General features: G+C 34.4%; 1 protein-coding gene across 2 annotated transcripts; it reads left to right on the top strand.

The window, feature by feature from the left end:
- LOC137387427 (solute carrier family 35 member C2-like) lies at nucleotides 1-19,904 on the top strand. Of its 2 annotated transcripts, XM_068073850.1 has the most exons (11): nucleotides 1-30; nucleotides 2,346-2,417; nucleotides 2,663-2,787; nucleotides 3,275-3,425; nucleotides 4,811-4,874; nucleotides 6,316-6,388; nucleotides 8,723-8,891; nucleotides 9,039-9,122; nucleotides 9,658-9,833; nucleotides 17,892-18,015; nucleotides 19,220-19,904. In XM_068073850.1, exons 2-11 carry the CDS (start codon nucleotides 2,414-2,416, stop codon nucleotides 19,330-19,332), a joined length of 1,083 nt encoding a protein of 360 aa, XP_067929951.1. In that variant the 5' UTR covers nucleotides 1-30; nucleotides 2,346-2,413; the 3' UTR covers nucleotides 19,333-19,904. The 2 variants fall into 2 exon arrangements, with proteins under 2 accessions (XP_067929951.1, XP_067929952.1); XM_068073851.1 differs by lacking the exons at nucleotides 1-30; nucleotides 2,346-2,417 and having other exon boundaries at nucleotides 3,275-3,421.
- Nucleotides 19,905-19,927: the final 23 nt, after the last annotated feature.

Below are 19,927 nucleotides of genomic sequence, written 5' to 3'. Positions count from 1 at the left end.
ATGCCGAACACCGAGTGACTGTTTAATCTCGTAAGTTTAGGGAAGATAAGCTTGTCAAGGTTCGATATAGAGCTGTAGTATATCGTATTATATGTCGAGTTAAAATGTTTACTAAGTGATATGAGATGCTAAAGTGCAATCATCTTATTCATCTTAGATAAAGTCATTAAAATAAGTGGGTTTGCTGTTAATCTTTAGTTGCTGTGAAAAGTCACTGGCCATTAAAACAAACGATTAAAACAATAATAGAATTATGAATAACTTCAACTCTCTGCTGCATTTTTTCTGCAAATATATGAAAAGTTTTATTTAAAAAAGTAACGCACCAAAAGAGCATGTTATCAACTTACAGATATATGCTTTCAGAGATAGGAGTTAAAATATTTATCTAATGCATAGATAATGCTCATAATCAACATAAACGAACGGGTAATAACAAAAATAAACGGAAATTTTGTCTGAAAAAAGTATCAACGTGAGTGAAATGTACACTACTGAGTTACCATTGTGTCATTTATGTAGGTACTATGTCCATGCAATGTAGATTTTAACATGCAATACATATGTGCAATATATGTGTGTATAATATACATGTATGTTGCGTGGTTACTTACTTTCATAGAGCTTGTATTCAAAATTAAACCGTTTGTAGGCCTAAAGTCTATACTGTCTAAATTTTGGCTAGGTTCTATTATGATTTTTGCTATCATTTTATTCAACACTGGGGCAAAAGTAGTTTTCATGATATTGTCTTGATATTTTTTACTTTTTCTACTAGGTGATAGTTTTAGGAATATCAACAGCATTAGCGATAATTTTCCAGCTTCATGTGTTGACAATGTTGCCCTAGTGTCGCAATCAACTATCAAGCCAGTATAAAGTTCTATGAGTACAAAGTTATAATTTTAAATTTGGATTTGGTTTAGTAGAAAGTCAGTATCAAAAAGGCTACCATGATTTGTATGCTGATCATGGATTAGTTTAGAGAAGAGGATTATTATTTTGGAGGTATTACTGTATCCATTTCAGCTTGCAACTCTAAGCATTGCTGCGGAGTGTCCACCAGTAAAAAAAGTCAAAATTAACAATCATTCAATTTACTAACATCACAATATTGCTCATCATTCTTAGTTTAATCCATTGTTAACCGGCTCCAATTTGATAACTTTCTCTTCAGTGCACGGTCATGCATCTAGTCTGATTAAATAGATTTTAAGGCTCTAACGACATTTGTACTGATTTTGAATTCTACTGAGTTTGCAGTGAAATTACCAAATTTGATTTTTTCAATTGTTAATCCACCTACTCCCATCCTTCTTGAATCATTTGTAACCAGATCTCAAGTCGGTCTGGTTAACTAAAACACATTTGTTTTTCATTTTTATCTGGGCACTGTATGCCCTGTATGCACTGTATCTGGTCAAATTGTATGCCCACATGAATTACAGTTGCTTTTGTTTATCTCTAACATACATTCATTTTTATCTATAATAAAGTAGCAAGCTGTCATATATAATGTAATAACTCAAGATAGTTAACTCAACTTAACACATTTTATAGTGTCTTCACGAGTAGTCCTAGCCTGTAGTATGTTCCTTCCCTAGTTTGCAGCTGGTTCCGATGACACGCTTTTATTTGCTAAGTTGGGTTATGAGCTCTACTGCATTGTTTTGAATCTTGTGAATTGACCAAAAATGAAAACAAGTCGTATACTGCATGTGCATTTTGAGCAAGGACTATAGAAACTGGTGCATGTTGGACGTGCATGAGACAGTAACTGTTATAGAAACAATGTTTTATCATTCCCAAAAGTTTTTTGAGAGCAGTGTGTTATCATTTAAGATCACACTCCATATTGTCTGAAAGACATTCAGTAGAACTTTTCCAAACCACCAAGGTCTTGATCAACAGAGTGGGTGCAGAAATGCTAACAACAACCTATGCGCAATATAAGACTTGTTTTATTCTTGCACACCAATTTACCGTAGCAATTCTTATCAATACCAAAGAATGTATGAAGCCGGTAAGGCTTATGCTTAAAGCTAATATAATTCTTTACAGTTTCAATTTAGTATGTAAAATATTTACACTAATACAAATTTTGTGATAAAAATAATGTTGGTTATGTACTTCAAACTACAGTTTTTTTGGTTCAGCAGTAATTTTTACGAATGGCGAACGTCAGAAGTTTGTACTAACATCTTTGAAAAAATGGCTTAGGGCTTGCAAAACATTTTATCAGCTTAACTAAAACCTCTAGTTATTCTCTTACAAATTTGTTTCTTGCAAGTTATGGACCATACAATCTTGCAGAGGAAGTGTACACTGATTGTGTTGTTTTGCAGAGAATTATGCTGGGCAATGTGTGTTTAAGCACTACATAACTTGAGCGTTGTGATGCCCTGACTCAAATATGGGTAAGGCGATTAAAGACAACATTTCTTTCATTATTATTACCATGTTTCTCCAGATTTCTTTTAAATTCTTTCTTTTGAGTTCAGCTTACTATGGTTGACTAATATATTCTGTAGTTTTTTGGTTATGTTATATGTAAAAGTTCAAATGCACTATATATGAGCAATATTTATTGTGGTAAGCGATAAGTAGTCATATTTTACAAACTGTTTTCCACAAAGTGCCACAAACCTTCAACTGATTGTAGGAGGGTTTTGTGGGCAGAAATGGACAAAAGGATTGTTGGAAACTGTAACAGTTTCATTTGTACTCATACTCAACTACTACATCTTCTCTATATCTCTTACCTTCTACAACAAGTTTGTTGTCACGGTGAGCATTCCAAATAACCATGCATTTTTTTTTGTGCGCAAATAACCTGTCCGGTGGCCAGCTGAGCAATGTATGTAATCTTTAGTTGTTTCATAAAATACTGTTGGACCGTTTGTATGAGCTTGCAATTTCTTGAAATGATGAAAATCAAACTCATCAGAGTCACTAGTTATGGATGTTTACTGCTTTAAGATGTTTATTAAATCTAAAAGCTTTTAAAAAAACACAATTAGTTTTACAAATCAACAGTTAACCAATAATTTACTTTTTCTAAAAACTGCTTTTAACCATCCACCGAAAGCTCCAAATGTTTTATTGGCATTTGTCACATTTTTATGCAAATTATCTTCTGTCTGTTTGTCCTAATCAATGAAGTAAGCATATTAATTGCTGGCCCACCTTTATTGGGCCTTGGTAGTCTCACTGCGGACTTACCAGCGTATTCATACCTGTTGTTTCAAAGTCTCGTGTTTTCTCACTGCTTTAGAGATTTCGGTATCCACTCATCATGACATCCATTCACTTGCTTTTCAAGTTTTGTCTCGCTAGTGGCATCAGAAATATTTTGGAATGCTGTCAAGGCAAACCACGTACCACCCTAAATTGGAAAGAGTACATGCTGAGAGTTGCTCCTGTAGGTAAGCGACTCAGCTGATTGTCAGATTTATGGTATATCATACAATGATTATTTATAATATATTGTACAATAACTATTTATGATATACTATACAATGATTATTTAAAATATATTATACAATAACTATTTATGATATATTATATAATGAACATTTATGATGTATTATGCAATAATTGTTAATGATATATTATATAATGAACATTTATGATATATACAATAACTATTTATGATATATTATATAATGAAAATTTGTGATATTATGCAATAATTCTTTATTATATAATGAACATTTATGATGTATTATACAAAAATTGTTTATGATACATTATGTAATGAATATTTATGATATATGATACATAAATTATTTATGGCATATTATATAGCGAACATTTAATATATATTATACAATGAATATTGACCATTTTGATAATATGATTTGTGAGCGACACTCAAATTTCTACATACATGGGCCACAGGAATTCATAACATTCATAATACGGAGCAACACTGGGTTACAGCGTTCCTGCCTTACGGCTTTTTCACCTTATGAAGTGGAATATGAAGTTTTCTGCCCCCTCATCACATCATTTTTCTAAATATGGCATCAACGAAATTTTTTTCGAAATTCAAATTTGAACAGCATCGCTTACTCTTGCTTGTTGAATTAGTTTGACAAAAGTTTTAAAAAGGTCGGCCAAAAGTTATAGCGAAAGCAAAGCAAAAATCGCCAAGCCGGAAGCAGCTAATAAAAATTTGAGATGATGGCAAAAATAAAGTGAAGTTTAGTAAAATATTAAAGCTTAGCTTTAAGTGTGTTTATTAAGCTAAATTTATTTAAGTTGAATTCAAAGTTTAAATTCTGTTACATAGCGTGACAAAGGTTTAGTGTCTCAAACGCGTTGCTGTAAAGTCCCTTTCACACCACGGTTAGCCACTGCGTCTGTTTCGAAGGTAAGAACTCCATACAGTATTGTACATAGTAATATTACATGTTATTGCAGATCGTAACCACTAAATAGGTAACTATAGTAACTAAGGTTACTTAACTATTTTATTAGTAATTTTTAATATGTACAGTACATAGGGTATATAAAATTTTGATGTTTTTACTGGGGGGTTTATTAGATAATTATTATAGGCTCCTATACCCTTCCATATGACATGTTCACCTGATGATTCTAACACACCAAAACGAATTAATGCCGTATGATGAGGGTCCACTGTAATTCATTATATTTCACAACTAGTGCTATAAACACTTTCCTAAAGGATTAGTTGTTAGTAAGTTTTAAACTATTTCATAAGTAAAGCTATACTCTCCTAGATATACCTACATAGCTGGCTTATTTTTCCTAAGATGTTACATATACTCTGTTATCACTGCAGGCATTACAAGCATCTTGGATATTGGTCTGTCGAATCTGAGCTTTGAATATATCACTGTATCATTGTAAGTATCATTGTAAGTATCATTGTAAGTATCTATGTACGCACAAGACCGGTTCTGTCAAGTCTATATACGCATGTCCCATTATCCCACGACCAAACGAGCGGATGCAAAGTTTGGGAGTTTTTATGATAAATGCATGTGCACACAATGTACGAAAATTATTCATCAACAATGAGACAAACCCTTGTAATAAAATTTCATCAACAAATTTAACCATCGTTTTGTAGATTAGTTAAAGTATAATAACGATACAAAACACATATAGGCCTATTTAAATATGTTACCAAGTCTTTGTAAATTATCGAAATTCTCTTAAAACTTACCCATCTGATCGGATTATACACAAATAGACAGATTAATTTGGCCGAAAATCGTTATTAAAACTTGCTAAGCCTCACTTTTATAAAAGTTAAGACCGGAAATTGAAACGCCGAGTGACAGAGAATAGAACGATTAAGTCTTGCGCATTTCACGAAAAAGTAACGTGCACTTTTCACCAGTCTATAGCATTGTCGAATTGTCGAAGGTTTCGGCAATTAACATAGGAGTACAGAAATCGTTTCATTTTTGCCGATTTCAATTTTTTCATTTTCATTTGCCGACACATTTGAGTACTTTCGTATTCTAACTGATGTCCAACGCAGTGTAAAAGAAATGACGATGATATTTTTTTAATGGTTCTTATGAGATTATTACAATAATTAATTATAAGCTTGAATGACTACAGAACAATGACTACGTAGTAGCCTACAGATTTTCTAAAAATCTATATAAATATCACAACTTCGTGATATTGTTAGCTATGACGTTTTGAAATGTAAACAAAATTGTGCATTGGTTTTATATTATTACTATATTAATAATATTGGTTATTCTAATAATATCAGTGCATTTTACTTCTAATATTGACCAATATTGCATTTCTCTTTTTGCAGGAGGAGAGATATAAACATATAATCTTTTCCTTTCATTATTGCTATTTGTTGTATATAATAACACCCACACCCAGTACATTACAGCTACCATTGCAGTTATCCTATTTGACTGCTAATATTGGATTTCTCAACCATCAGTACCCTTTCTTTTTTCCAATATCACTTTGGTTGTGGGCTGTATGACAGTGGAATTTCTAGTGTTATATATAAGAGTTAGTGATGGACTGTCATTATACTCTAGCATTCTGTATCACTCATTGCTGTTCCATCATGCATTATCTAACCTTTTTCATTCATAGTTAGATACGTAACATACTGGCTAACCTACCATTGTCTACAAACGTTGTAATTCGTAAGAAAGCTATCAACTGTTTGAATAAAGTTAGCAGGATATCATGACACGTAATACATTATATCCATTACTTAAATGTCCTGAATGCGTTTGTATACCATGGAATTACTTATTACATTTTGATGGTAAGAAATTGTTACTTTGATGTTTTTAGGTATACTATGACGAAAACTTCCGCTATAGTATTTCTTCTGGGATTTGCTCTTCTTCTCAGAGTGGAGAAATTTGTAAGATGAATATTCAACTATGCTTCAATTCTGGCCAGCGGTATATGTGCAATTGTGTTGCCTTATATTATATGTAGAGATGACTGTATAGTGATATACTGTATGATATTGTAGAGATGACTGTATAGTGATATACTGTATGATATTGTAGAGATGACTGTATAGTGATATACTGTATGATATTGTAGAGATGACTGTATAGTGATATACTGTATGTTATTGTAGAGATGACTGTATAGTGATATACTGTATGATATTGTAGAGATGACTGTATAGTGATATACTGTATGATATTGTAGAGATGACTGTATAGTGATACACTGTATGATATTGTAGAGATGACTACATAGTGATATACTGTATGATATTGTAGAGATGACTGTTTAGTGATATACTGTATGATATTGTAGAGATGACTGTATAGTGATATACTGTATGATGTTGTAGAGATGACTGTATAGTGATATACTGTATGTTATTGTAGAGATGACTAAATAGTGATACACTGTATGTTATTGTAGAGATGACTGTATAGTGATATACTGTATGATATTGTAGAGATGACTGTATAGTGATATACTGTATGATATTGTAGAGATGACTGTATAGTGATATACGGTATGTTATTGTAGAGATGACTGTATAGTGATATACTGTATGATATTGTAGAGATGACTGTATAGTGATATACTGTATGATATTGTAGAGATGACTGTATAGTGATATACTGTATGATACTGTAGAGATGACTGTATAGTGATATACTGTATGATATTGTAGAGATGACTGTATAGTGATATACTGTATGATATTGTAGAGATGACTGTATAGTGATATACTGTATGATATTGTAGAGATGACTGTATAGTGATATACTGTATGATATTGTAGAGATGACTGTATAGTGATATACGGTATGTTATTGTAGAGATGACTGTATAGTGATATACTGTATGATATTGTAGAGATGACTGTATAGTGATATACTGTATGATATTGTAGAGATGACTGTATAGTGATATACTGTATGATATTGTAGAGATGACTGTATAGTGATATACTGTATGATGTTGTAGAGATGACTGTATAGTGATATACTGTATGATGTTGTAGAGATGACTGTATAGTGATATACTGTATGATATTGTAGAGATGACTGTATAGTGATATACTGTATGATATTGTAGAGATGACTGTATAGTGATATACTGTATGATGTTGTAGAGATGACTGTATAGTGATATACTGTATGATGTTGTAGCGATGACTGTATAGTGATATACTGTATGATATTGTAGAGATGACTGTATAGTGATATACTGTATGTTATTGTAGAGATGACTACATAGTGATACACTGTATGTTATTGTAGAGATGGCTGTACAGTGATATACTGTATGATATTGTAGAGATGACTGTATAGTGATATACGGTATGTTATTGTAGAGATGACTGTATAGTGATATACTGTATGGTATTGTAGAGATGACTGTATAGTGATATACTGTATGATATTGTAGAGATGACTGTATAGTGATATACTGTATGATGTTGTAGAGATGACTGTATAGTGATATACTGTATGATATTGTAGAGATGACTGTATAGTGATATACTGTATGGTATTGTAGAGATGACTGTATAGTGATATACTGTATGATATTGTAGAGATGACTGTATAGTGATATACGGTATGTTATTGTGGAGATGACTGTATAGTGATATTCTGTATGATGTTGTAGAGATGGCTGTATAGTGATATACTGTATGATATTGTAGAGATGACTGTATAGTGATATACTGTATGATATTGTAGAGATGACTGTATAGTGATATACTGTATGATGTTGTAGAGATGACTGTATAGTGATATACTGTATGATGTTGTAGAGATGACTGTATAGTGATATACTGTATGATATTGTAGAAATGACTGTATAGTGATATACTGTATGTTATTGTAGAGATGACTACATAGTGATACACTGTATGTTATTGTAGAGATGACTGTACAGTGATATACTGTATGATATTGTAGAGATGACTGTATAGTGATATACTGTATGATATTGTAGAGATGACTGTATAGTGATATGCTGTATGATATTGTAGAGATGACTGTATAGTGATATACTGTATGGTATTGTAGAGATGACTGTATAGTGATATACTGTATGATATTGTAGAGATGACTGTATAGTGATATACTGTATGATATTGTAGAGATGACTGTATAGTGATATACTGTATGATATTGTAGAGATGACTGTATAGTGATATACTGTATGATATTGTAGAGATGACTGTATAGTGATATACTGTATGATATTGTAGAGATGGCTGCAATTGGTTGTTGTCCTTTGCATCAGTCTTGGACTATTTCTCTTCACATTTGAGTCAACACAGTTCAATGCGACTGGATTCATTATGTGTTTAGTGGCGAGCATTGTAAGTGGTCTGCGCTGGAGTCTCACTCAACTCATCGCTCAAAAAGATGCCTTAGGTGTGATCATGTTATCTGTAAATTTCTGCCTTTCATCATATGAGTTATTTTATGTATTCTGTCAGTTGTACTCTTTTCTCACCGTAATCTCCTTTCTTCATCATTGGTAGCTATCAAATCACTGATAACTGCCTATTCCTGTTACAGGTTTGACAAACCCTGTAGATTTCATGTACCACATACAGCCTTGGATGATATGCGGGCTTCTGCCAGCTGCAGCTGTCACTGAAGGTATGGCATTTGCCAGTAGGATTAAGTCAGGACCCAAGTGTTCTATTTTGGCTCACTGTTTTACTGGTGGTTATACTATACTGCCAACCTTTTTGTTCTTGACCATCTGATCATAACTTTAACACTGGTATACCAACCTGTAAACATGACATAGGATATACGCATTTACAATGTCTTCCCTTTCTTAAAATTTAATGGGGCCAAAGAAAGATTCCTGTTAAAACTAACATATTTGCATCTAAGTCACTGGTTGCAAGTTAATATTTTCCCTCTATGTTTTTCTAGATGGCAAGAGAACTAGGGCTTCAGTTTTTGATCTTTTAATGTTTTTGTCTTGAAAGATGGAACAAATTTTCTGTCTCTTCAAGTCTATGCATGTGCATATTTTACCACCTGATAATAATGGGGTGCTAAGTAGGAACTGAGGCAAAGTACTTCTTGCTACTAGATGTCATTAGTCGTCGATTCAACCATAGAAATTAAACATATTCCTTCATGTTAGTCAGCAGTGCACTGACTGTCAGCTGTTTTACAGGTCTCAAGTTTGCTGTCGATACTAATTTCATCAACTTCCCTAATAGTCTCACCTTCTTTGAGAACTTTGGAATCCTACTTGTTGGTGCTTTTATGGCCTTCGGATTGGAGTTTGGGGAATTTCTGCTGGTCATAAAGACCTCAAGCCTCACTCTCTCTGTCTCAGCCATGTTTAAGGTGAGGTATTTACCGTCTCCATGTGTTGGCCAATTTTAAGGTTAGGTATTCACTGTCTCTATATGTTGGCCATGTTTAAGGTGAGGTATTTACTGTGTCTATGTGTTGGCCATGTTTAAGGTGAGGTATTTACTGTCTCTATGTGTTGGTCATGTTTAAGGTTAGGTATTTACTGTCTCTGTGTGTTGGTCATGTTTAAGGTGAGGTATTTACTGTCTCTATATGTTGGTCATGTTTAAGGTCAGGTATTTACTGTCTCTATATGTTGGTCATGTTTAAGGTTAGGTATTTACTGTCTCTATGTGTTGGCCATGTTTAAGGTGAGGTATTCACTGTCTCTATATGTTGGTCATGTTTAAGGTTAGGTATTTACTGTCTCTATGTGTTGGCCATGTTTAAGGTGAGGTATTTACTGTCTCCATGTGTTGGCCATGTTTAAGGTGAGGTATTTACTGTCTCTATGTTTTGGCCATGTTTAAGGTTAGGTATTCACTGTCTCTATATGTTGGTCATGTTTAAGGTGAGGCATTTACTGTCTCCATGTGTTGGCCATGTTTAAGGTTAGGTATTTACTGTCTCTATGTGTTGGCCATGTTTAAGGTTAGGTATTTACTGTCTCCATGTGTTGGCCATGTTTAAGGTTAGGTATTTACTGTCTCTATGTGTTGGCCATGTTTAAGGTTAGGTATTTACTGTCTCTATATGTTGGTCATGTTTAAGGTTAGGTATTTACTGTCTCTATGTGTTGGCCATGTTTAAGGTTAGGTATTCACTGTCTCTATATGTTGGCCATGTTTAAGGTGAGGTATTTACTGTCTCTATATGTTGGCCATGTTTAAGGTTAGGTATTTACTGTCTCTATGTGTTGGCCATGTTTAAGGTTAGGTATTCACTGTCTCTATATGTTGGCCATGATTAAGGTGAGGTATTTACTGTCTCTATATGTTGGCCATGTTTAAGGTGAGGTATTTACTGTCTCTATGTGTTGGTCATGTTTAAGATTAGGTATTTACTGTCTCTGTGTGTTGGTCATGTTTAAGGTGAGGTATTTACTGTCTCTATATGTTGGTCATGTTTAAGGTTAGGTATTCACTGTCTCTATGTGTTGGTCATGTTTAAGGTTAGGTATTTACTGTCTCTATGTGTTGGTCATGTTTAAGGTTAGGTATTTACTGTCTCTATGTGTTGGCCATGTTTAAGGTGAGGTATTTACTGTCTCCATGTGTTGGCCATGTTTAAGGTGAGGTATTTACTGTCTCTATGTTTTGGCCATGTTTAAGGTTAGGTATTTACTGTCTCTATATGTTGGTCATGTTTAAGGTGAGGCATTTACTGTCTCCATGTGTTGGCCATGTTTAAGGTTAGGTATTTACTGTCTCTATGTGTTGGCCATGTTTAAGGTTAGGTATTTACTGTCTCTATGTGTTGGCCATGTTTAAGGTGAGGTATTTACTGTCTCTATATGTTGGCCATGTTTAAGGTGAGGTATTCACTGTCTCTATGTGTTGGCCATGTTTAAGGTTAGGTATTTACTGTCTCTATGTGTTGGCCATGTTTAAGGTTAGGTATTTACTGTCTCTATATGTTGGTCATGTTTAAGGTTAGGTATTTACTGTCTCTATGTGTTGGTCATGTTTAAGGTTAGGTATTTACTGTCTCTATGTGTTGGTCATGTTTAAGGTTAGGTATTTACTGTCTCCATGTGTTGGCCATGTTTAAGGTTGGGTATTTACTGTCTCTATGTGTTGGCCATGTTTAAGGTTGGGTATTTACCGTCTCTATGTGTTGGCCATGTTTAAGGTTAGGCATTTACTGTATCTATGTGTTTGTCATGTTTAAGGTGAGGTATTTACTGTCTCTATATGTTGGTCATGTTTAAGGTTAGGTATTTACTGTCTCTATGTGTTGGTCATGTTTAAGGTTAGGTATTTACTGTCTCTATGTGTTGGTCATGTTTAAGGTTAGGTATTTACTGTCTCCATGTGTTGGCCATGTTTAAGGTTGGGTATTTACTGTCTCTATGTGTTGGCCATGTTTAAGGTTGGGTATTTACCGTCTCTATGTGTTGGCCATGTTTAAGGTTAGGCATTTACTGTATCTATGTGTTTGTCATGTTTAAGGTGAGACATTTACTGTCTCTATGTGTTGGCCATGTTTAAGGTGAGGTATTTACTGTCTCTATGTGTTGGTCCTTTTTAAGGTGAGGCATTTACTGTCTCTATGTGTTGGCCATGTTTAAGGTGAGGTATTTACTGTCTCCATGTGTTGGTCATGTTTAAGGTTAGGTATTCACTGTCTCTATGTGTTGGCCATGTTTAAGGCTAGGTATTTACTGTGTCTATGTGTTGGTCATGTTTAAGGTGAGGTATTTACTGCGTCTATGGGTTGGTCATGTTTGAGGTTAGGTATTCACTGTCTCTATGTGTTGGCCATGTTTAAGGTTGGGTATTTACTGTCTCTATGTGTTGGCCATGTTTAAGGCTAGGTATTTACTGTGTCTATGTGTTGGTCATGTTTAAGGTGAGGTATTTACTGCGTCTATGGGTTGGTCATGTTTGAGGTTAGGTATTCACTGTCTCTATGTGTTGGCCATGTTTAAGGTTAGGTATTTACTGTCTCTATATGTTGGTCATGTTTAAGGTTAGGTATTTACTGTCTCTATGTGTTGGTCATGTTTAAGGTTAGGTATTTACTGTCTCTATGTGTTGGCCATGTTTAAGGTGAGGTATTTACTGTCTCTATATGTTGGCCATGTTTAAGGTGAGGTATTTACTGTCTCTATGTGTTGGTCATGTTTAAGGTTAGGTATTTACTGTCTCTGTGTGTTGGTCATGTTTAAGGTGAGGTATTTACTGTCTCTATATGTTGGTCATGTTTAAGGTTAGGTATTCACTGTCTCTATGTGTTGGTCATGTTTAAGGTTAGGTATTTACTGTCTCTATGTGTTGGTCATGTTTAAGGTTAGGTATTTACTGTCTCTATGTGTTGGCCATGTTTAAGGTGAGGTATTTACTGTCTCCATGTGTTGGCCATGTTTAAGGTGAGGTATTTACTGTCTCTATGTGTTGGTCATGTTTAAGGTTAGGTATTTACTGTCTCTATGTGTTGGCCATGTTTAAGGTGAGGTATTTACTGTCTCCATGTGTTGGCCATGTTTAAGGTGAGGTATTTACTGTCTCTATGTTTTGGCCATGTTTAAGGTTAGGTATTTACTGTCTCTATATGTTGGTCATGTTTAAGGTGAGGCATTTACTGTCTCCATGTGTTGGCCATGTTTAAGGTTAGGTATTTACTGTCTCTATGTGTTGGCCATGTTTAAGGTTAGGTATTTACTGTCTCTATGTGTTGGCCATGTTTAAGGTGAGGTATTTACTGTCTCTATATGTTGGCCATGTTTAAGGTGAGGTATTCACTGTCTCTATGTGTTGGCCATGTTTAAGGTTAGGTATTTACTGTCTCTATGTGTTGGCCATGTTTAAGGTTAGGTATTTACTGTCTCTATATGTTGGTCATGTTTAAGGTTAGGTATTTACTGTCTCTATGTGTTGGTCATGTTTAAGGTTAGGTATTTACTGTCTCTATGTGTTGGTCATGTTTAAGGTTAGGTATTTACTGTCTCCATGTGTTGGCCATGTTTAAGGTTGGGTATTTACTGTCTCTATGTGTTGGCCATGTTTAAGGTTGGGTATTTACCGTCTCTATGTGTTGGCCATGTTTAAGGTTAGGCATTTACTGTATCTATGTGTTTGTCATGTTTAAGGTGAGGTATTTACTGTCTCTATATGTTGGTCATGTTTAAGGTTAGGTATTTACTGTCTCTATGTGTTGGTCATGTTTAAGGTTAGGTATTTACTGTCTCTATGTGTTGGTCATGTTTAAGGTTAGGTATTTACTGTCTCCATGTGTTGGCCATGTTTAAGGTTGGGTATTTACTGTCTCTATGTGTTGGCCATGTTTAAGGTTGGGTATTTACCGTCTCTATGTGTTGGCCATGTTTAAGGTTAGGCATTTACTGTATCTATGTGTTTGTCATGTTTAAGGTGAGACATTTACTGTCTCTATGTGTTGGCCATGTTTAAGGTGAGGTATTTACTGTCTCTATGTGTTGGTCCTTTTTAAGGTGAGGCATTTACTGTCTCTATGTGTTGGCCATGTTTAAGGTGAGGTATTTACTGTCTCCATGTGTTGGTCATGTTTAAGGTTAGGTATTCACTGTCTCTATGTGTTGGCCATGTTTAAGGCTAGGTATTTACTGTGTCTATGTGTTGGTCATGTTTAAGGTGAGGTATTTACTGCGTCTATGGGTTGGTCATGTTTGAGGTTAGGTATTCACTGTCTCTATGTGTTGGCCATGTTTAAGGTTGGGTATTTACTGTCTCTATGTGTTGGCCATGTTTAAGGCTAGGTATTTACTGTGTCTATGTGTTGGTCATGTTTAAGGTGAGGTATTTACTGCGTCTATGGGTTGGTCATGTTTGAGGTTAGGTATTCACTGTCTCTATGTGTTGGCCATGTTTAAGGTTAGGTATTTACTGTCTCTATATGTTGGTCATGTTTAAGGTTAGGTATTTACTGTCTCTATGTGTTGGTCATGTTTAAGGTTAGGTATTTACTGTCTCTATGTGTTGGCCATGTTTAAGGTGAGGTATTTACTGTCTCTATATGTTGGCCATGTTTAAGGTGAGGTATTTACTGTCTCTATGTGTTGGTCATGTTTAAGGTTAGGTATTTACTGTCTCTGTGTGTTGGTCATGTTTAAGGTGAGGTATTTACTGTCTCTATATGTTGGTCATGTTTAAGGTTAGGTATTCACTGTCTCTATGTGTTGGTCATGTTTAAGGTTAGGTATTTACTGTCTCTATGTGTTGGTCATGTTTAAGGTTAGGTATTTACTGTCTCTATGTGTTGGCCATGTTTAAGGTGAGGTATTTACTGTCTCCATGTGTTGGCCATGTTTAAGGTGAGGTATTTACTGTCTCTATGTTTTGGCCATGTTTAAGGTTAGGTATTTACTGTCTCTATATGTTGGTCATGTTTAAGGTGAGGCATTTACTGTCTCCATTTGTTGGCCATGTTTAAGGTTAGGTATTTACTGTCTCTATGTGTTGGCCATGTTTAAGGTTAGGTATTTACTGTCTCTATGTGTTGGCCATGTTTAAGGTTAGGTATTTACTGTCTCTATGTGTTGGCCATGTTTAAGGTTAGGTATTTACTGTCTCTATGTGTTGGCCATGTTTAAGGTTAGGTATTTACTGTCTCTATGTGTTGGCCATGTTTAAGGTTAGGTATTTACTGTCTCTATGTGTTGGTCATGTTTAAGGTTAGGTATTTACTGTCTCTATGTGTTGGTCATGTTTAAGGTTAGGTATTTACTGTCTCCATGTGTTGGCCATGTTTAAGGTTGGGTATTTACTGTCTCTATGTGTTGGCCATGTTTAAGGTTGGGTATTTACCGTCTCTATGTGTTGGCCATGTTCAAGGTTAGGCATTTACTGTATCTATGTGTTTGTCATGTTTAAGGTGAGACATTTACTGTCTCTATGTGTTGGCCATGTTTAAGGTGAGGTATTTACTGTCTCTATGTGTTGGTCCTTTTTAAGGTGAGGCATTTACTGTCTCTATGTGTTGGCCATGTTTAAGGTGAGGTATTTACTGTCTCCATGTGTTGGTCATGTTTAAGGTTAGGTATTCACTGTCTCTATGTGTTGGCCATGTTTAAGGCTAGGTATTTACTGTGTCTATGTGTTGGTCATGTTTAAGGTGAGGTATTTACTGCGTCTATGGGTTGGTCATGTTTGAGGTTAGGTATTCACTGTCTCTATGTGTTGGCCATGTTTAAGGTTGGGTATTTACTGTTTCTATGTGTTGGCCATGTTTTTTCATGCTAACTAGATGAGGTTTAACGACGCAGGTGCAGCAAGCCGATGAAACCTAAAATCCGTAACTGAAGTATAGTCAAACCTCTAGAGTACAGTCAAACTTATAATGTATATTCAAACTTTGAAATATTAAGTTAATTCTTTCTGATATTTACTGTGTATGTCGCGGTAAATACTCGTGTCAAAATATACAATATTTTGCTCAACTCATTCTTGAACCTAAAATACATCAATTAATACTTCAAGTAATCACATAGCATTAAACAGACGCTTTATATAAAACTTGTGTAACAAACGATATATATATCTCTCAGATTTTGTGTCTTTCGGTTTGTCTAGCTTAGCTATTAAAATCTTGGAATGAAGAATCTGTATCGCAAAAAGTTCGATCTCGGAACCTCCCGTTCCCCAGACGATAGGCTAAACCATTGAGCTACACGAAATGCATTAGATTTATTGCTCGATTTGAGTGGTTAGCTAAGTTAAAATATGCATAGCATTACATTACGGCGCAACATCACTAAAGCTTGCTCTCATTTGGAAGTTTTTCAATACGGATACTAGCTTGCTCATATTAGCCATCGGCAATGTGCCAGGCTAATGGCAAGTGGCAGGCAACTACATTGTTTATAAGCTGTTTTTTAATACTCATGCAACGCCGGGAATTCCGCCAGTATATATATTTATACTAGTGTAATATATATATATATATATATATAAAGTAATAAACCATACAAATAAATGATTTATGTGACTTCGCCTAAAAAACATGTGGAAGAGTGTCTAGTAGTGTTTAGGAGTGTAGACTCACCAGTATAGAATATGATAGCATATGTTAGCTTACACTAAATATTGTTTAAGTTTATTTTATTTGTGTTTGTATTATTTGTGTATTACACTTGCAATCTCCTCGAATTTTAATTACCAATGTTGCAAGGAACTTTGGACGTCAACTGTTGGAATATGTTATATAAATCAAGATAATTATACAGTCTAATTTTATGATTGAAACATTTTTATGTAGAGGTGATTGTAAGTCAAGGTTTGATCATGTAGGTAAAGAAATGTTGATATTAATATATTGCTGTCAGTGTTTGTGTTAGTGATTCGCTAAATATTATATTTAAAATAGCTTCATGTTAATAATGAACTTAGAGATGTGGCAAAATCTAGAATATTCTAAGCATACAAAATGAACTAGTTGTTGAGAGCCCTTGTTATAAATAATTGTCTATCTGTCTGTCAGTGCTTCAGAATCTCCGTTTCAAATTCTACATATTTACAACAAAAATCTGGTTTGCCACGTTTTTAAAAGTGTTATATTTCTTTGTCGCTATTAGTTTTTATTGTTTTCATTCCCGTCTGATAGACTGGAATGTCTGTGCGCTGCAACTTATTTTCAGACACAGATTATCCGATTGAAAATTTCTCATGCAGTTATACTTGTAGGGAAGACAATTCCATGATTCTCTTAGTACCATACTTTTAGTTCTGTCATGCAGTACTCTGTCTACTATTTGTATATATCTATATTAGTGTTTGTATCAACACTTTGTTGCTTCTTACAACTTATGGCATAAACTTGCAGTAATATTGAATGGAACTGCTGTTGCTGTGATTTTTATATTGATACGTTTCACCATTCGAAGTATGAATATTAATATATACCGGTAGCATGGCTTGGCGTTCTTGGGCTCATTCAGGATTTAGGTCATCAGCTGTACCTTAGAGACAGCTAGACTTCAGCATGCCAATAATGGTCAATAATGACAAACTGCTGAGTGTCATTATATCTTGTAGTTTGTGAATGCTTGATAACATTCCATAAGCCGACATGAAACATCTCCTGTAAGAATATGGAGTCAAATACGAGTGTATTTATTCTGTCATTTCTTTTTATACGTTGATTGTGTTTAACATGTTGTTAGTGGAGCATGTGTTGGACATTAACAAAGCATATTGTTAGTGCCCAACATATGCTTAGGAACCTCCGGAGTTGCTGGATGTTAGCCTGTGTTTCTTAATTCTTCTCAAATTTTCAACTGGATTTCTCACAATGTTATTTATAAAGTAAAATTTCATGAAGACCAGCGTTTCAGTCAGCATCGAATATTAAAGAAAAATATCTAGTTGTATACTTAAAATGCTTTTTGTTTATTGTGCGTGTGCTTATCTGCAGGAATGTGCGATATTGCTCATTGCTCATTGGCTGCATGGGGATGAAGTCAGCCTCATCAATTTGCTCGGACTATTCTGTTGCCTGGCAGGGGTTGCTATGCATGTATACCTAAAGGCTACCAAAGGTTTGTGTCTAGCAAGGCCCTTTCTGTGTTTATTGCTTTCTTGTCCACCCTTGCTGGATCAGCTTATTCCACCAATTTGATCACTGAGAACCTTATACGGACGGACAGACAACTCTTTATGCAGATTATATATACACTGTATGTATATACATGTATATGTGTATGTATAAATGGATATGTGTATATGTATATATATGTCTATGTATACATATATAATATTATATATTATCTTTTTCTCTGATGTGCAATTTATATAGATGATTTAGAGTTGAGGTAACACAGTGTATGCTGTGATGTGTATAAGGTAGACACAGTGTATGCTGTGATGTGTATTAGGTAGACACAGTGTATGCTGTGATGTGTATTAGGTAGACACTTTGCTCTCATCATTTCTCATTATTATCACCTCATCAGAAACATAATAATAATAATTGATTATGTTTAGCTGTTCAAAGGTATTGGTTAGAAAGACTCAGGCCAGATGATCAAGTATCTTTTTGATCTGCAAACATTTTTAGCATCTTCAGTCTCATTTGTTTGTAACACAGGCTATGATATTCTTGTATTATACATACTGTATATACCTATTAGATAGTGTACATTATACATACTGTATATACCTATTAGATAGCGTACATTATAAATACTGTATATACCTATTAGATAGTGTACATTATACATACTGTATATACCTATTAGATAGTGTACATTATACATACTGTATATACCTATTAGATAGCGTACATTATACATACTGTATATATCTATTAGATAGTGTATATTATACATACTGTATATACCTATTAGATAGTGTACATTATACATACTGTATATACCTATTAGATAGTGTACATTATACATACTGTATATACCTATTAGATAGTGTACATTATACATACTGTATATACCTATTAGATAGTGTACATTATACATACTGTATATACCTATTAGATAGTGCCATAGTAAAAAACAAATTTATCTATTGAGCCAAGTGTTTTTTTTGTTACACATGTCTACTCAATCACGCACATAATGCATACAGGAAGTACTGTAGAGGATTTACTTCATACTGTTCTAGCGTCTCAACAAACACTGACTTGTAAGAAAGCAACAGGGCATAAGAACAATACTCGTATCCATGTAATATCATGTCCTGCATTGCTTAGTGACAGTGTAGTAAAATCTTTTCTTTTTTTGGACATAGCTCCAGAATCTTCTGAACAGACAGGGTCGAGTGCTGTTGCTTATAGCGCCTTATCAAACCTAGACTCGGCATCTGCTCATAGCCAAGAAAGTGAGGATGAAACAGTGACATGATATTCTTTCTATATTAGGTAATTGTTAAAGATTTTTTTCACATACTTCTGGACATTCATACTGACAGTTATCTACTGACTCCGCAGAGCCTATACCTGTATTTGTTACTCTCTGTGCTCTTGTGTTAGGAAAAGGATGGAAGCACTGTCTGACAGGCAAATGTTGGATGAATATTTTTATTCGTGTCACTTTCTGTTGCAAATTGTTTATATTTGTAGCTATTTATTATGGATTACGCGATTGTAAATAAATTATTTTTATAATTGGTTAGTTCATGAATGTGAAACTTCGGGCTAATCATTGGGGTGCTCGAATTGAATATGTTTTTAGTCTTTCCAACTCTTTTTTGTCTAGCTACAAAAAAAACATTTCATCCTTTTTTTAGGTTTTTCTTTACTGTTAGTCATATCTCTGATGTCCACAACTAATTTCGTAATGAAATCTGTGTCAGTATCTGCTGATCATGCTCCTCAAGGCAGCAGTGAAGGAGCATGGCAGGTGTTTTGGTTTGTTTCATCTTGTTGAGGTGTCATTTGTCACCCTTTTCTGCATTCCATAAAATAATAAAGTTTATTTTTGAGAAGCACGTAAAACT

Source organism: Watersipora subatra, chromosome 2 (genome assembly GCF_963576615.1).
Source record: "Watersipora subatra chromosome 2, tzWatSuba1.1, whole genome shotgun sequence".
Classification (NCBI taxonomy): Eukaryota; Metazoa; Bryozoa; class Gymnolaemata; order Cheilostomatida; family Watersiporidae; genus Watersipora; species Watersipora subatra.
The sequence above is the reverse complement of the archived record's forward strand: the minus strand, read 5'-3'. Positions and strand labels throughout refer to the sequence as shown.

What these genes read in the sequence shown, in the direction of transcription:
- LOC137387427 (XM_068073850.1), top strand. An exon ending in CTGTCTCAGCCATGTTTAAG is followed by an intron (nt 9,834 to 17,891) that starts GTGAGGTATTTA and finishes GCTTATCTGCAG; the next exon opens with GAATGTGCGATATTGCTCAT. An exon ending in ATACCTAAAGGCTACCAAAG is followed by an intron (nt 18,016 to 19,219) that starts GTTTGTGTCTAG and finishes TTTTGGACATAG; the next exon opens with CTCCAGAATCTTCTGAACAG.